General features: G+C 41.2%; 1 protein-coding gene across 1 annotated transcript in view; it reads right to left on the reverse strand.

Annotated features, from left to right (window-relative positions):
* The window catches only part of FOCAD (focadhesin), a 282,657-nt gene that overhangs the window by 51,632 nt on the left and 211,646 nt on the right, over positions 1-19,379 (reverse strand). The window contains exons 26-29 of the mRNA XM_006881273.1: positions 18,967-19,205; positions 14,907-14,996; positions 3,367-3,514; positions 727-846 (exon numbers count right to left, since the gene is read on the reverse strand). Coding sequence (XP_006881335.1) covers positions 727-846; positions 3,367-3,514; positions 14,907-14,996; positions 18,967-19,205 — 597 coding nt within the window. The remainder of the gene's footprint in view (positions 1-726; positions 847-3,366; positions 3,515-14,906; positions 14,997-18,966; positions 19,206-19,379) is intronic.

The raw sequence follows: 19,379 nt of genomic DNA on the forward strand, positions 1-19,379 counted from the left end.
GGGGAAATTCTACAGCATGTATAATCAGGGGAAACATTCTAAGGGTATTTAATTTAATTTAATTTATGGGCATTTAAATGTTCCTCTACATAATCAGTCGTAAATAGTATGCCTTGAATTTGCTGAAGTCTGAATTATCTGAGTCCCTTAAGCATTCATATCTTTCCAAACTTTTGTCATTCAAATCTCTAGCTTCATATAATTTTTTTTTTTTTTCACTCAGACTGCGTCCTCTCCCTCTTCCTCTCCCTCTCCCATGATGGGAGAGAAGAACGATCATCAATGGCAAGTGGCAGTTGCAACGAAGCAACACCAAGAGCCGGCTTCACGCTCAGGAAAGAACGCTGCGTCTCCTCCTCATGGTTTTCGGTGCTCTACACGATCAGAGAAACTTCTCTAGTAACGAACTATAGAAATGATCCCTGAAAGTATAGTCTTAGCTTCATATAATTTTTAAACTCCTTAGTTGCATGTGTTAAGATTTTATGAACACAGAGCAATGGTTAAAGAGAGTAAAATGGTTTTTAACACTGAAGAGAAAATAGATCTACAGAGGAGTTAGGGGGAAAAGAGAGAAAAAGACTGTTGGCTGTAGCTGTGAGAGGAGTTCCCTGGTCATGACACACAAGAAACATACTGCTATAAACGCCTTCAGAATAAACTGAAATGAAACGTGTCAGCAGCATGAGACCCACAAAGAGAAATACTCAGGGCCAGTGTCCCAACCTGCTGGTTGTTTTCTACCAACAGTCGAAGTTTGTTCATAGTATCTTCAGCTTCCTCAGCCTCGAGAATCCCAGCACTGAATGCGGACGTACAGACACAGCTAAGGGTATAGGCAAGGACCTGAGGGGATACAGAAGAAGGTTTCTTCATGAGGAAAAGAAAAGAAGGCAGTCTGGTTGACATCAACAGTTTGGTTATACTTCTCAGAACAGGCATTGGATTCAACCTATCACAAGGTGGGCCGTGGCTTAGACAAAATGACAAAGGTAAATGGTTTGTATGTAGAAACTGGGTCATGAAACTTCAGGAGGGTGTTAGACTAGGCACTGTTTTTTTCCCAACTTATATTATGACTCCATTTCCTAAATATGTCACGAGATGGATATTGAGATGGATACTTGCTGATAAGTCCTCTATGGCTCAAATACCCATAGCAGGAAAAACGAGGATTCAAAATTTCCTCTCAACTCCTGTGGGAAGACAAAATCTATCCACAACAGAAATGGGTTTTTATCACCACTGCCAGGTACCCCTACGCGAGGCCAAGCAGGAGAGGAAACAGGACAAAAAAGAAACAGTGCTGTACTACAGATTCTCAGTTTATGGCTCCCTGTCAGTCTATGGTACTCAGGTGGCTTGAGTGCTGCTATATGCACCTTAGGTGTCCCTGAGATGGTGAGGTTTTCAGCAGAACTTACAGACTGAGAGAGCCTAGGAATAAAGACCTGGTGATCTACAGCTAAAAACTGCTCAGAGCCAATCCTATGAATTAGAAATCTGTCCAACAGAACGCTGGAAGATGAGCCTGCTGGGCTTGAAGGCACTCCAGATACGAAAGGATTGTAACAACGGACCCAAGTGGATCAACAGTCGTGGCTGGGACACAGGAAGTGGCGATGGTTTGTTATACTGTGCCTGGCCTTGCTGGGAGCTGGAGTTGACTTGACAGCAACTAACTACAGCAGAAGCAGTGAAACAATGGAATGTGGGTCTTGGAGTCAAACCGTGCAAAATACAGATTATACTGCCTATTTCATAGTACTGCTATAAGAATTTTTCCCCCCATTTAGACCCATTTTTTTCCTGAGTTTCCTTTTCCAGATATATTAAATATTATAATTAAGTGTTGATATAAACTGTATTTAGAGACTGACTTTAAAATAGTTGTAATAGTAAATGCTAAGCCACCAAATTCAAACACTTTGCTTGTGGTATTTTTGTTATATAAAATAAAGACTATTTTACTTTTTGCACACCTTACATTTTTATGAGAATTTAAGGAATCAATATATAAATGAACAAAACATTAGATGAAATGATAAATTTTTGAAAAATGGGTGTGTGTGAAAAAGGGCTCAGTGCATCACATAAAATGACCATTTATTGATTCAGTAATTTGAGGCAAGTCACTCAAACTCTTTGAGCCTCAGGTTTTGCAAATTGGGGTTCTCATCCCTTCTCTGCTACCTGACATTTTCATGATAAAACCTTCACGTATTGAGGATGCTGTTAAGACAAAATGGGAATTTTTCACCTACAACAATGTTTTATACAGCATGACAAATGTCAGTGGCTTCAAGGTGGATGAAACTTCCGAAGGGAGGAAAAACAAGCCAGCCTGCTTTCAGTCTCAGAAATCAAAACACCAAGGCAGACAGACGCTTCAACTGGAAAAGCTTTGCTTTCAGTTATTAGGGAAATTGCTTCTCTGTCTGAAAAGTTTCCCCTTTGGCTTAAAAAAAAATATAAAAATATATATAGTTTTAAATAATTTTCTACACTACTTTAAAAATGGAAATGTGTCTATCTTGGAAGAACATTTCAACTCTGTGGTCCAAAGAAATTCAGCAATTCAACAAGTCCACCTGCTGAAAGCAGAGGACAGAGCAAGGAAACACAAGCACCATTACGCACTCCTCCATGGCTGGTGGGCAGACTGGACGGGACAGAATCTGCTCTAGTGAGAGAGAGAATCCAGCCAGGCCGGGAGGTCATCCACAGATCCCCCTAGAGAACAGCACAGGCATACGGATTTCACCTGGACAGGATGGAGAGACAGCCATGGCACTTGCCGAAAACATCCCTTCTACACATCGTCACTGCACAGATTGTTGCGTGCGTTAGAATTCTTCCTATCTTTGTACTATAGCAGAAAAACTTTCCCATTAAACGTAATAAAAGGAATTTCTTCAGGAAATTTTCAGGGTAGCTGACCTTTAAAAAGACAAATTTTAAATAAGTCTTTTTAATCTGTGGTTTCTTAAGATCATTCCTGGCCGTTTTCTAAAGTTATACTTGACTTGAACACAATTTTGAAAATCTCCACTTAACCTTCCTTCAGAAACTGCAGCTCCTCCTACAAAGTGCTTTCTGGTGATGCTGACTTAGGACCTGGGATTCACAAATGGCTCTTATCTTACACACCACATTTAAGTCTAAGTTGATTTTAACAGCTGCACAATTGGAAAACCTTCTGATCTAATACAGGTTTGTGTACCACTTAGCTTTTCTTCACATGCCGGTTGAAATTGAGGAAGAATTTCATTTTCAAGGCTTATCAAATCCGAGAAGCAGAAAATAATGAGCGCCAGGAAAACAAGTGACAGCAAAGGGGAGGGGCCCGCAGCCTGCGCCTCCTACCTCCTGAAATGTCCTGCTCTGGCTCCCGCTGTCATCGAGGTGCGTAGAGAGCTTTCGAAGTGACGCTGCCACATGCACGCGCGACTCTATTTGGCTGCTGTGGCTCATGAGAGAGAGAACAAGTCCAACTCCCAGGATACAGCCCGTGCTTGAAATCCAAAAAATGAGATGTGTTAGAAGCACAGAAATCTTAGCGATCACTCTTTATTTACCACTGGCGTTCACTGGCTGGGTTTAAAGCAGACTGAGTTGCGTTGCCTCCTAAGTTGGGCTGTGTCGCCTCATACGAGGGGGAAGGGGGGTAAAGCAAAACTATCTCTCAAAGCAGGTGCTCACTGCCTCTGCTAATGCAATGCTCCTACTGGGAAAAAACAACCAGCAACTCGAAATAGTCTGTTTGAAACTTCTTGGTTAGGAGAGGGAGCATGAACTTGAACCAAAATCAGTTCTACCCCGACCTGTGTGAAAGGGCTGTAGTCTCGCGTGTTGCGTGCACTGTGGCGAATGCATGAGGAGGGAAAAGCTACGTTTCAGGAACGAGAGCTGAGGGTATCTGACTTCTAACGTGGGATGCAAACATTCATCACCCAGTTAAAAGGTATTATTACTATGTACTCCATGCTTTCTTATCAACTTCCACAAGAGGAATTTCTTTCCTGAAGAAACTGCGTGTTTCTCTGTAGACAATGATCTTAATCCTGCTCTCCCCTCTGATCCCTCCGAGAACCACTGGGTCAGAAGAGAAAATGGACAAACGACAGGCTTGTCAAAAGCTACCCCATGTGACAATTCAATTGGAATCTTGGGCTTTGTTCTCCAGTTCTCCTAAAGGAATGCACATTCATTTAAAGGAAAGAATTGTTCTTCCAGACAACAAGCAGCTAGGATGATAAGTTCATTCAGTTTGTAGTAATTTTATGCTTTAATTTTTTTCTCTCCTTATTTAAAATGGAAAAAAATGTGGATGGGTTTCTTTTTTTTTTCTTCCTCAAATTCATCCTTTCCCTCTGGTTTGGCTTTCATCTCATGTTAGCTGTTGCTTAAGCAGACATTCCAGGGCATGACTCCAGCAGCATATTTTAAATGCTTGCATGTTATGTCATTTTGCTCTCAAATAGCATCTATCCTGTTACCTGGCATCAGGAACCGTTGTATACTTTTTATGTCTTCCCCCACCCCCCACCACTGCATACTTTTATGAATATGTTTGTTATTTCTCCCAACAACTTTGAGCAAACACGGCATAGACATCTAACAGGAGATGACCAAGAGTGGGAGAGACTTCCCAGTGGAAGGACCACCACCAACACAGGTGACTTTGGACTCTCTGCCTTCTGTTCCACTGCCAAGTCCAAGACCCCACTTGTGTCCTGCATGACGTCATGATAAGAATGCCTAAGGAAAACCCCACACATCTCAAGTGTATTCTTCTAGTTTCTATTATGTAACAATCTGGCACTTGGAAGCAGGAATGGCATCCACTTACATAAACAGTTTGCCTCCGGAAACCCTATGAACAGGGAGAAAGGATGAAAGTTATGCACGCAAGTGTCAAGGATTTCGTTCATAGGGTCACTACGAGTCGCCTACAACTCGATGGTACTTAATGACAACAACGACAATCTGGCATTTGAAAATCCTTTGCAAAGAAGCTACTGTAGTCATCCTCTATCATCAGCCAGGCAAAACTGCTGTCACAACTTTACGTGAGCGTACCAGGGAGCGCAAGCAGCGTAAGGCATTTTCACCAGTTTAATCAACATTTAACACTGAACACTGCATGCCTTTGAGACAAATTATATTTCCAAAAGGGGAACCACATTCTTGCTAGTTTTTTATACTGACATATACACAACCTTGCTAGAATTTGAGCCCAGCTGGGCAAATCTGATTTAGGCAAAATAACCAGGACCATCTTTGCCTATTTAGTGCCTACTTACAATCTCAAACATTCTTTTCTAAAGGAAGAGACACTTTGCCTGATCTACCACAGAGCATCTTTAATAGTGTCCCACAACTTCACCAAAGGAGACAAACACATGGAGAAGTGTTCAAAATCTTTAGCTCTAAGAGAGATGCAAATCAAAACTATGAGACATCATCTCACTCCAGTCAGAATAGCAAAATTTCACAGAGCAGCAAACAAAAAATGCTGGCGAGGTTGTGGAGAAACTGGAACCCTTATTCACTGTTGGTGGGAGTGTAAAATGGTGCAACCACTGTGAAAGGCAGTATGGCGCTTTCTCGAAAAGTTGCAAACAGAAATACCATTTAACCTAGCAATTCCACTTCTGGAAATATAACCTAGAGAAACCAGAACTGTCACCCAAGCAGATATATACACACCCATGTTTATTGCTGCTTTGTTCACAATAGCAAAGAGTTGGAAACAACACAAGTGCCCATTAACAAACGAATGGCTAGAGAAGCTGTGGTATATTCACACAGTGGAATTTTATGCAGCACTGAAAAACAAAGAACTCATGAAATATTATACAAAATGGGTGACCATGGAGGACTTTATGTTGAGTGAAATATTTCAGTCACAAAAAGACAAATACTGCATAATACCATTGTTATAAAACAGAACGGACATGGGGGTTGGAGGGAACTAAGAAAAGAAGGGATACATAATGTACCCAGCATTGAAACAGATGAGCGAGAGAACTGTATAAAAGGAATATATGATTAGGTATTATTCACATGGCAAGAGTCCAGAATAAGAGCTACATGGTAAAGTGGCTGGGGAAAGGACTGTATAACAATGAAAGAACTTTTTTTCCAAAGAAAAAAGCCAAGTGGGAAGAGGGGACAGGGAAGAAGAAAATGTGCAACAATGAATGAATAGAAATCCAAGTTCTTTATAAACATTCATTAAAATCTAAAAAAAAAATACTGTCCCACACCACACCACACTAAGTTTATGCTGTTGTTAAGTGCCATCGGGCAGGAACAGATTGACAGCTGACCCTCCAGTAGGTTTTTAGAGGTTGTAAACAGTATGGAGGAGACAGCCCATCTTTTTACCTTGAAATACCTGATGAATTCAAACTGTGTGCCTTTGGTTTGACAGTGAAACTCCTCACCACAAGGCCACCAGAGTGCCCTGATATAGTCTGAGTCTACACACTTCTAAGTACGAATGCTGGTAAGGACTCTTTGGAATGCTGCTTGATTCCAGTCTACCTCTCTTTCAAGCCTATGCACTCTGTTTCCCTCAGCATAGTATCCATGGTACCTAGGTACTTGACACAGATAAGCATTTAACAAGTATTTCACGATGACTCAAAAAATGGAACTATAGAATTCCACAAGGGTTTTAAGTGGAGAGAAGATCTAGTGAAAATAAAAAATAAGACTTGACTTCTATATTTATTGGAAGCAAAATTTCTAAGTGACAGAATTTACTGAATATACTGTCAAAGATTTGGTCAAGAAAAGGTCAAGTTTTATTTTGTGCCAGTCTAATTTCAGAGGGGAATATTAGATTATGTCGAAAAAAGACTAGGCTAATACTAGGGCTCATCTTTCTAAACAAATAGACAGGTATTTGCAATTTGCTTTTTAGGCTATTCTGGGCTCTTAAAAGTCTATTCCTGCATCGAAACCCTCTGCTTTATCATCTCAAGACATACAGCGACGATTCTCATGCATATTTACATCAAAACAGCCATGGTGCACAATTACTCTTGGGCAAAATAATAATTCACTAGTTCTATTCATTACTACAAGGGTAAGTAACTGTCTCTTATGTTGTTGTTATGTGCCGTCAAGTCATTTGCGACTCATAGCGACCCTATGTACAACAGCCCTAAACCCTGCTCTATCCTGTGCCAATCACATGGCCTCTGACACACCCATCCCGATTATCCCAGTCACTGAATCAATCCATCTCATAGAGGGTCTTCCCCTCCTGCGCTGTCCCTCTACTCTACCCAGCATGATGACCCTCTCCAACTGTCTCTTATACCATGTGAATATAAAAACATACACACACACACACACACACACACACACACGGTAATATAACACGTCAGAGCATAAGAATGGATTACTCTTCTAAATAGTTTCCTCCTGTGTCATCTCAATTGCCCAGTATGCATCCAAACGCTAGTGTTAAGTATAGAAGTGAAATTTTGAAGTTGCAGACATATGCCCTATCAGTCAGTCCGTCAGTCAATCCTCACTGCTGAGCTGGAACTACTGCATAGCTAATCCTCCAGTAGGTTTTCAGAGGCTGTAAGCTGCCTGGCAGGAGATTGCCCACCTTTTCCCCCAGGTCCACCTGGTGGGCTAGAACCGCTAGAGAGACACGGTCTTTGGCAGCATCCTAACTCCTTATGGACCACACCACCATAAACGATCTCCCTTAAAGGTCCTATATGAGTCAGTGCTAGGAAAGAGAATTTGAGTTTTAAAATTCTTTTTCCTATGGGCTATCTCCTCCCATGTGATTTACTTCCTCTGGAAACCCACTGGAGGGTCAGCTACGAGTTAGTTCTCACTCAACAGCATGCAAAACCAATTAATTATGTCATTACTTACTTAAGGCTGTCACTCAAGTATAATAAAATATCACTGGAAAAAATAAATTTTCAATCTGTGTACATTCTGGTGTTGTGTGTGTTACTCTATTGAGATATAATGAAATACTTATCTAAAATTAACCAGAGATGAATCTTAAATTCTTTAGTTTATTGTAGGCTATCAACCAGATTAAGTACCAGGCCACCTGGTAATTACTTCTAATAATACTTACCATTTGTACAGTGCTTTGCCCTTTACAAAGTGCTATATAAATGCTATCGTATTTGTAAAAGCTCAATAGTAATTAACTAAAGCTCCGGTCCTTGATGGAGAGCTTGCCTGGGAAGGCAGAACGAGCTGTCCACTAGATGGCAGCAAAAGGTAAATGATGGCACCACAGAGAGCCCAGCCCAGGTGCTTGGCCCTCCCAGCAGGGACATCCATTAAATCAGGGAAGCGTGGTGAATTCGCTCTGGGTGAATTCTATCACTTGAGGTAGCACGTTCCCAGGTCTATTAACGACCTCCTGGTAGTGTTTCGACTATTTCACTGGAGGAAGGATTGTCCCAGATTCTGCAATCTCATTAGACAAGGGAATACTTGATGCTAGGAGCCAGGCATTCATGCCTGAGTCTTTTTAGAAGACCAGAGGACAAACCCCCCCTCCCCAAAACAACAACAACAAAAACCCCAACCACAAAACAAAACCCACCAAAACAACCCCCAAAACCAAAACACCCCGACACAACATCCCCTCCCCCTTATGCTGGGTATACTGCATATCAAGTAAGTAAATATCACATCACCAAACATAAAATGGTTTAGTGTTTTTTGGTGGGTTTTTTCCTCTAGTGCAGTCTGACCTCCACACAGTACGATGAAAAAGAAAGAATAACGCCTCATAAGTCAGATGGCACAGGTGCACCCTGGCACCACTTATCAAGGTCCTCAACAAGTCTAGTGTCCGAGACTCATTTTCTTTATCAAACCAAAGTGGTGGTGACACCTGCTTTTGCAACAGTGTTTCAGTTTTGATAAGGACTAAATTACATGGGCAACAGATGGGAAAATGTCCAGCATAGCGTGAGGCTGCTGAGTAAATCGTTTGAATCTGAAACTAAAGAGAAATCTACACAAAAATGAACATTTACAAAGCATTGTTGTTGTTGCTTTTAGGCACTGGTGAGTTGAGTATGACTCACAGTGACCCTAACACCTGTGCTGAACTCTGCCCTACCCTGGGACATCATCATCATTTCTGACATACGACAGCCAATCGCTGCAGTCAGTATGCCAGTACATCTCACTTGGGGAGGGGTGGGGTCTTCCTCTCCTTCATTGACCTTTCCAAGCATGATATCCCTTTCCAAGGTCTAGCAATATGTCCAAGGAGCACTCTGGCTGCACTTTTCCCAAGATGTATCTCTTTGTACTTTTAGTAATCCCTCAGATATTCCGCACTCTTCTCCATTCTTCACAACTCAAAGGCATCAATTCTCTCTCTCTTATTCATGGTTGGTGTTAAGCGCCATCGAGTTGCTTGTGGCTCATAGTGGCCCTATGTACAATAGCTCTGAACTCCGTCCTATCCTGAGCCAGTCTCAATGACTCTGACACACCTAATCCCATTTGTCCTAGTTACCATGTCAATTCATCTCACCTGGAGTATTCCTCTCTTGTGATGTCCCTCTACCCTTCCTACCAGGATATCCTTCTCCAAGGACTCCAGACCATGAGCCCCATGTATACAAAACTCATGAGATAGGCAAAATACCAAATTTAACTAACTAAAAATAATGAGAATTTGGAGAGGATAGAGTTCGATTCCTAAGACTTGAGTTTTCAACAGAGGTGGAAGACAAGTTGAAAGTCACTAAATGGACAATCTCCAACGGCCACACTTTATACCAGCCCTCTGCAGAGCTAGAGTAATCTCTTGCACTCTCTTTTACTCTCTTATTGCCTTGGAGTCAAAACAGAATCATGGGTGACTCTCCAATGGGTTTATGAGACTGTAGATTGCATGGGAGAATACTGCCTGTGTTTTTCCCAGGGAACAGTTGGTGGACAGTATTCCCTCCCTTGAGGAAGGAGCCACCTCTGTGTTAGCTGCACACCTGCTGTCCCTACCCTATCACTTTACCAGAGATGCCATAAGCATTCCTAGGCAAGTGAAGTTTTCAACTCCATAAACTTGAAACTCATATCTTGAGCTACAGAGATGAGGAATTTTAAGGGTATATGTTACAAGTTATGTGTAACAGAAATAATCTTACTCTGAGGTCATTATAAAATACAGCAGCACTATTATATCTATTAGGTCCAAAATGTCAACTTCTAACCAAATTGCCTATCCCTTCCAAGTATTATTTTGTATATTCCATATACATATATATCATGCTGCAAAAGCCTTTTCTCAGTGTTTGAACAACATTCTTATGATGTCACTTGGTTTCTATCCAGTCTTAGCCTGCACCTGAAAGGTCTTAACCACCACATTCTAGTAATAAAGTTTTATTTACTCATGATAACAGTTACTCCTACCATTTACTTTTTCTGTCGATCCAAATGTAAGAGATCTGTTGTAGGTGCCCTCAAATCAACTATGACTCATAGCAACCCTATGAACAAGGGGTCAGAAGACCAGAACCCTGCTATATCCTGTACTGCCATCATCTCTGATCTACTTGAGCCCGTTGTTACAGTTACTGTATCAATCCACCTTGTTGAGAGTCATCTTCTCTTTCTATAACCCTCCACCTTTCCAAACATGAAAAGATGCCCAAAATAGGTGAGAGGAAACTTCACCATCCTTGCCTCTATGCAGCACCCCAATTGCATTTGCTCCAAAAAATACCTGTTCTTTTGGCAGTCAATGGGACATACAGCACTATTCTCCAACACCACAACTGAAATGCGTCAATTCTTCTTCTGTCAATCCTATTCCTTTTTCAGCTTCCAGATGAAGAACAAATAGTTGAAACGAACCGGCTTGGATCAGGCACACCATAGTCTTTAAACTAACATCGTTGTTCTTTACAGCTTCACTCTTTTCTCTATCATGATGTTGCCTTTGACCCAGTGGTAATTACCTTTGTTTTCTTGACGTTGAGATGTAACATATATCGAAGGCTGTAGTCTTAAATGTTCTGCAGCAAGTGCTTCAAGTCCTTCTCACTCTTAGGAAGCAAGGTTGTGCCACCTGCATAATGCAGGTTGTTGATGGGTCTGTCTAGAATCCTCATGCCACATTTCTCTTCACAGACTCCAACTCCACAAATTATTTGCTCAACAAACAGACTGAATAGGTATGAAGAAAGGATACAGCCCTGATAAACATGCTTTACTTTCAACTATGCAATGTTTCATTGCTGTGTTTGGACAATAGCCTCTTGGTGTACAAACAGGTTTTTTAATGAGCACAATTAAGTGTTCTGGGATCCCTATTCTTCTTAATGTTAACCATAATTTGTTGTGATCCCCACAATATAATATTTTTGCATCATCAATAAAACACAAATATACATTCTTCTGGTATTCTTTGCTTTCAGCCAAGCACTATCTGACACCGTCTATGATATTCCTTGTGCCATGGCCTCTTCTAAATACAGTCTGAATTTCTGGTAGCTCTCAGTTGTTGTGATGTTCTAGCAGGTTTTTAAAATAACTTTGAGCAAAATTTTGTTTGCATATGGTATTAATGATATTGTTTGATAATTTCCACATTCTATTGGATCACCTCTTTTGGGGAATGGGAACCTCTTCCATCAGCTGACCAGGTAGCTGTCTTCCAGATCTCTTGTCACAGTCTGGTAAGCATATCTAGATTTCATCTGTTTACTGAAACATGTCAGTTGATATTCCATCAATTTCTGACCCTTGGATCTTGATCATGTGCTACTTCCCAAAATGGTTCCTTGTCAGCTAAATCTCTATGGTACAGTGATTGTGTATATTCATTTACTTTTCATACTTCCTGCATTCAAGATTTATAAAAAAATTTTTTAGATTACTCTGATTTATTTACAAAGTTTAAATACATTGTTTTTCACAAAAGATCCTTCCCATTTCCTCATTTCCTTCACCCCACCTACCCATTGAATTATGCAACCCTATCATAGCAGTATTACTCATCATTGCAAGAACTTGGAAAGAGCTCACATGTCCAACCACAAACAAATGGACTGAGAAGTTGTGCTACACTCACACAATGAAACACTATGCAGCACTCAGGAGCAATGATTTTGTAAATCACTACCTAACTTGGGAGGGACTGGAGAGCATTATGCTGAGTGAACTAACTCAGTCCCACAAGGACAAACACTGTATCTCTAGAATGAGTATGAGGAACCAAGGAGGGGAGGAAGGGTGGAAATAAGAGGGGTAAGGGTAGGGGTGTTAATCGTAGGCTTGCATGCAAGATTTTGCCCACTGAGTATTGCAACCTGAGGCTTTTATTTGTTTCTCAGGTCTTTCAGCTATAGACCATGAAAATAGCTTTAGATCATAAGCTAGAAAGCCAGAAATGTAAGCACTGATTAAACTCAGCTTTGAACATTGCTCACAGTGGTGTCAGGTGCCACTGACTAGTATTCACAGTGACAATATGAACAACAGAGTGAAACCCTGCCCTGCACTGTGCCAGCCCCATGATCTCTCCAACAGGCTCAGGCCTGCTCATGCTTTCACTGCCAATCCATCTCTCTGAGGGTTTTCATCTCTTGTGCTGACACTTTATCAGTTCTCAGCATGGGGTCTTTTTCTTAAGGACTGGTCTCTCTGGATAATACACCCAAAGTATGTGAGATGAAGTTTCACCACTCTTGCCTCTAATAGCAAGTTGTAAATTAGTTTAATGAATGAGAATCAATGCTTAAAATCTTCTGTTTTCTAGTATACTCACTGCTCATTTATCAATACAGTTAGGTTCAAAAGACTAGGTTGTTAAAAATTGTAGAAGAAGAGAGCAGATCACAAAATGGACAATAACTACCTTACTGCCCAACTTCTAAACCACTGAGAATCACAGCCCAGGCAACCTGGAAACATAACCCTAAACATCAAAGTCAGTGTTACTCCTGTTTTGTACCTTGGTGTTCATTAGTGATATACATATGTTATTTATGCACAAAATAGGCGGACAGTGGACTTTTTTACTATGTGGTAAATGTGAAATACCACTTAATGAGAAAATCAATAAGTGAGGAGCAGATGCAACAATGAAAGCCAAGGCATTCAAATTAGAGATTCCCAAATATATGGAAGTTAAAATAAGTCCAGCAGCAGTTAGTTCTCAGACAGTGTCTTTACTTTAGAAAGCTGAAGAATGCCGTAAGTTCACACACAGAAATGACAGGACTGACTGAAACATCACATGTCTCACTAAAGAAACTCAGCACTATTTTTGAGGCTTTCTCCTCTGATTATTCCTTTTGTTATTTGTTATCCTTTTCACTATGGGAATGAGAAACAACGTAAATTATTTCAGATGCTTAGTGTACTGAGGTTGTCCATAGGGAATGCTAACCCAAAGATGCTTTGAATCCATCAGCAGCAGCGCTGGGGGAGAAAGATGAGTAATTTCCTCCCACGTGGTTTACAGCCTCAAAAACCCAACGGAGGACTGACCGTGATGAGCTGGTCCTGACCTGGTGTTTGAACTTACCAGGCGAAAACTGTTAAAAAGCATTAGGCCTGCAAGAATAAAAGGACATTCAGAGTCCCTGATGTCATCTGGATTTTCATTTTGATTCAACAGCCATTTGAATTTCATACGAAAATCCCATGGGGTAAAGACTGTTTTAGTCTAATCAAATTCTGAGAATTGTTTCAATAGATTTTTACAAAAACTTAAATTGTATATCTAGAAGAAGACAAAGATTCTCACCACTGGACCAACTGGCAGCATCAGGATGGATGGTGAAGAGATTGCGATTGTTAACAACTTTAGTCTGCTTGGCTCCACAGTCAACACTCTTGGCACCAGCAGCCAGGAAATTAAAAGATGTATTGCGATGGGAAAGTATGCTGTTAGGGACCTCTCCAAAGTACTGAAGAGCAATGGTGTCTCTCTGGAGACTAAGGTGCATCTGATACAGGCCATGGTCTTTGCAATCATTTGTTATGCATCAGAGAGTTGGACAGTGACTAGGAAGGATAGAAGGAGAATTGATGCCTTTGAGCTGTGGTGCTGGAGAAGAGTATTGAGGGTATCATGGACTGCTAGGAAAAGAAACAGATTCATCCTGGAGAGGGTTAAACTGAGCGGCTCCTTGGAGGCAAGTATTCTGAGGCTTCGACTAACATACTTTGGACATGTTGTAAGGAGGGACCAGACCTTGGAGGGGGACATCATGCTTGGGAGGGTGGAAGGACAGCGCAGGAGATGAGATGGATTGATTCAGTGACTGGGGTAATTGGGATGGGTGTATCGGAGACAGTGCTATTGTCATATGACAGAGCGGAGTTTAGGGCTGTTGTACATAGGGTCGCTATGAGTCCCAAGAGTCTCGAAGGCACAGAGCAACAACAACAGGTAACAGTATTTAAGTCTTATGTGATTAAGCATTGAACAAAGATTTCAGTAACATAAAGATTTAGCCACAAAATAACATCAACTGCATTGTTTCAAGTAACCTGTCTAAAAGTGAAACATAATTTTAGGGGGCAAGTATAGGTATTACTTACAAGTTTTGCATTATTATGGGAAGACTCTTGGCAAAGGAACTCAGGAGAAGGTCTTTCAAATATTGCACCAGTCTTTCCACTGCTGTTGAGTTGGAAATGACTCACAGCTTACCCTCCATTGTGTTTCTGAAACTTTAAATCACAAGGGAGGGGTCTGTCTCCTGCCAAGTCACTAGTGGATTCAAACCACCAGAAAGACACAGTGTTTGGGTTAGCAAAGCAACTCCGTACAGACTCTATCCCACTAGGTCATAACTTTCAATATTTACACAGAGTAGGAACCAGTTTCTGACGTATCTATTAGAGATGAAATGGAATCCACATACTTATATTCAAGACTGGTGTCGAAGCAGCAGTTTTCCAGAGCATCCAAAGACTTCATCAGAAGCAGGTTCATCTGCTGGCCAGATATATCACTGAAGAGAGAAGGAAACATCAGACATTTAAAATAGCTCAATAGTCCCAAACACTTAACAAGTGATATTTTGCTCTCGATATGTCCCTGGAAATGCCAGAGGTATTTTTAAAGTAACACTTTATAATGGTGATTTACATATACTTTTCTGTTGATGCAGAAATTGAATCCGAGAATTAATCTAATAACTGAGTTTCTGAGCTGTTGTGTACCACTCACTGAGTCAGAACCGACCCATAGCTGACCGTCCAGTAGGTTTTCAGCGGCCGTTAATGTTACTCACATGGAAGATTGGCCATCCTCCCGCAGAACAGCTGGTGGACTCAGACCTCATACCTTCAGGATTGCAGCACAGCTTCTTGCCACTAGACCACCAGAGTTCCCTGGGTTTCTGAATATTCTAGTAATTTTCCAAGCAATAATCTCTAAGACTTCTTACTTTTGCTTTCTTCCTCAGTCTCTTCACATTTTAAATCATTGAAATAGAAAAACTAAAGTTAGACTTCTACATAAGTAACTAGATTTAAGGGGATGTTATCAATGATCCTCCTAAACCTTTTCCATACAACCTATAACTTTTGATTTTATGCCTGAAATGTGAACAAGTTCTATTCCTTTATGGACGTTTGGAAAATAAGACAGAAAGCATGAGCCCCTGAGCCTATACTGTTTTGGTTTTATGCAGCAGTTGGTGTCGTTTCTACACTTTGGTGATCCAACTTAAAAGGCGATCCTGTGGCTGTGCTTTTAGGCTGAGCTGTGGGCTTCATCACCGACACTGGATTATCACGGGGTTGCTACATCTCAGTTCTCTGGCTGTCTCAGACCTTGCTACGTGGAATGCAACCCCAGGAATTCCAACCAGCCAGTGAGCACTTTAAATAATGTCTTCCCAGGCCAAGGCTCCAGTGGTTTTGCTTAAGGCGAAAGATTACATTTGGCAATGAGAGAAACAAACACATCACACACATAGTTTTAACTAAATAAGTCGTCTTACAGTTGTTCTCTGGAGTAAAATATACTTACAGATCCTAAACAAATGCTAAAGAGAGTCAACTAGTACCCTCAAAGGGTTATGGAAGCAGCAAGAAGCATTGGGATAATATACTTTTCTGAATAAATTCTAGATTGGAATTTAAATTCACCAGACTTTCTGAAAGATTAGTATGAGTAAAAAAAATAATTGATTGCTGTATGTCTCTTCTACATGCTGATTTTCTTCTGAGAACACACACACTGTTCTAATAGCATTCCTCCAGAGAGCCCATTTCAGCCACTTATTTGATGTCATTAACTCCTCAAAAGGCAAAAGCCCTCGAAACGCATAAGTTTATGTTAGAAAAATGGAAATGTTCTTCAGAAATATTATCCAGTAACATTGTCGTTGCCTGGCAAATATTTATTAGCAAGAAAAGACAAGGTTTTCAGATTCCTTGGCTTCCCAATGTCTAGCTATCAGGAGGCAAAAGTCATTATACTAGTGATTGCAAAGGCTAATTCATATGTTACAAAAAAGCAGCTGGATAGCAACAAACATGCGAGTGTTTTCGCTGTTACCATGTGCTGCTGAGTTGGAACCAACCCACAGCTGGCCCTCGAGCAGGTTTTCAGAGGCTATAAAGTGCACAGGCCCATCGTTCTCTCGGAGCTGATGCTAGCCTTGAACCATACACCTTAAGGACTGGCAGTGCAACTCCTTACCACCAGGCCATCAGAGCGCCTGTGAATGTTATCAGGTGACATCATGTGAATGTTGTTAGGTGACAAGGTGATGTCAAATCAATTTCTGCTCACAGTAGCCCCACTGTCAAAACACAATTGCCGCACCAGGTTTATTGGACTATAATCTTTATAGAAAGCCATGGACAGCCTCCCCACCCCCTCTATGGAGTCACTGGATGGATTAAACCACCAACTTGTCTATTAATGGCTAAGTACTGAACCAGTGAGGCTCCTTATGGGAACGTGAGGGGAAGGCTAGTTGGTGGTTATTGTGGGGTTGCTCACTTCGCTGTGGGAAGCTTCCCAGAGCCCCTCCCTAGGCTGTTTTCCACAGGGAGGTGCAAAGTCAAGACAGACAGATGGATGAAAGGTAGTTCAGGGGCCAGGGATGAGAGCTTCAGGTGAATCACCACAGATTTCTCCAGGCGGGGTGATTAAACGAAATTAAATTGTCAGCCCTAAAACTCTCAGCACCATATCCCAGAAAGGAATGGAGGCCAGGCCAGGATGGAACGACCTGCCTGGAATTAAGCTGCTAGGGCTCATTTTTAGTTGTAAAGCAGGCCGCTTGAAAAGATGCCTAAGAAAGAGTATGAACACAGATGGTAAAGAGACCATTAGTACAGTGGTGCGGGGGAGGGGGGGAAAGGGAAGCAAAAAAGGTTTCGAGTTTGAAGTCTTTAAAAACACTCGTGTTCTATCATCCATACAAGCTATGTAGCCATCAGTTCACAGGCAAAGTGTTTTGTTCAAGTTCAGAGTCAGGCCTACGTGTATTAATGCTGATGAAGTGAACAAAATGAATATTCTGGACATAGTATCTGATCGAAAAAGCTAAGGTAATTATCTGAAATATACTGCCAAAAGTTGCAAACTGTCATCTGAAATGGTCATTTTCCCAGATCAATGGTAATTCTCAAACAAATTTCACACATTGGTGTTTAACATAGCAAACCTATGTAAATGATAAAGATTTTTTTTTTATCTTTTTCTTCACTTTTTAAAATTTATTATTAATTTCAGTAAAAATTTACAGAGACTTTGGATTTCCATTTATTCATTGCTGCACTTTTCTTCCCTCCCAACCCTCTCCCCTACCACACTACCCTCTTGTAAAAGTAAAACAAAAATTCTTTCATTGTTTTCCAAACCCTTCCCCAGGTCCACTCCACCATGTAGCCTTCACTCTAGACTCATGTCATGACAAAAATACCTAATCACATATTCCGATATAGAAGATCTTAATCACTGGTTTTTATCTAAAAATTGAAGGATAGCATACTGCAACTGGAAGTCTATTGCCCAATTTACTTTCATTAACACTAGTTCTTGTCTTTGAACAGCTGTTTTCTGCCAACTGAAGAAGCCCAGTGGCTTCTAACATCCTAACAGGAGGCACCTCCTCACCATCTACTTACAGGGCAGGAATATCGAGGGAAGCGCCAAGTCAATGACAACCGAGGATTCCTGAGATCCAAACACTGCTGTTGAGCTATACCCTACAATCAGCCTGGATAGGTCAAATGCCCTGACTTGTTGCAAAAAGCCACAAAAAGCAGCACAACTACAAAGCTAAAGTAGATTCATGTCCAAGGAAATGTCCTCATTCAATGGAATTTTCCACCTGGACTCTGATACTCCAGCAGGTCTATTCAAGGGTAAAGCTAGCAGTCCAAAAATGAGCAATCAAACTGAATAAAGCACACAGTATAATATGCACAGATTAAGACTCTTTAAGGATTACAAAAATGTAGCCAGGGCACAGGATAAAGGCAGTATTTAAAACTGGGTACATGGAGTTCTCAGGTGATTCAGCGACTCCTGACATAACCTCACGTGCGAAGGGCACCCCAATCCTTTCTTCCCATTTTACAGTGTTGTCAATGAACAATTATTTCCATGCTCTATAAACCTGACAGAGCAGGTTCTTTCCTTATGGAACCGTAAGATGAGACTCCCTCCACTTATTATTACACAGACGCACGCAGGGCCTCAGCCAAGTAGGAAATGATTTTCAAAGTGTCCATCACTTTACTATATCAACAGCTTCTTTGTAGAAACAGTTATTTCCAAAAAAACACGTTCACCCTTAAAAGGGAAAAAAGACCCAACTCGTCCACCTCAGGTTTAGCAACGATGTATTTTTAGGCAGGTTTATGTCTACACTTTTAGGATTCACACATGTGGTAACCTCCACCTAAACCACAAAGAAGAAAAGCAGGAGGATTTGAGATTTGAATAAACCGTACCTGAGTTTCTCCTCACACAAGCGAGAGAGAAACATCCCCAAGGCAAGGCCCATGTGGATTTGCACGGTTTGAGGCTCGTCAGCACACGGTTTCCCAGGTAACCTGGCAGTCAGCATGTTCAGGATTTCCTCAACCTTCTCTTTGCGAGAGATAATGAAAACTGGCACAAGGAGAGACAAAGCCGTGGCGGCGGCAGAACGGGCGATGGCACTCGCTGTGTTTTCTCCGGAATAGGATTTCTAGGACAGGCAGAAGAAAGAAAACAGGGGGTTAGCCCTTTGTTTAAAACAGGAGCGGAGCATGCCTACCACAAAAGCACGTACGACAATACAAGCTGCTCTTAGACTCACCCCTGTGTTCCTCCAAAGAAGAATTAAAAAACCATCTATTTCTGTGTTTGTCCGCACGGTAGA

This window comes from Elephantulus edwardii, unplaced genomic scaffold (genome assembly GCF_000299155.1).
Source record: "Elephantulus edwardii isolate Elephantulus edwardi_28Jun2011 unplaced genomic scaffold, EleEdw1.0 scaffold00014, whole genome shotgun sequence".
Taxonomy (NCBI): Eukaryota; Metazoa; Chordata; class Mammalia; order Macroscelidea; family Macroscelididae; genus Elephantulus; species Elephantulus edwardii.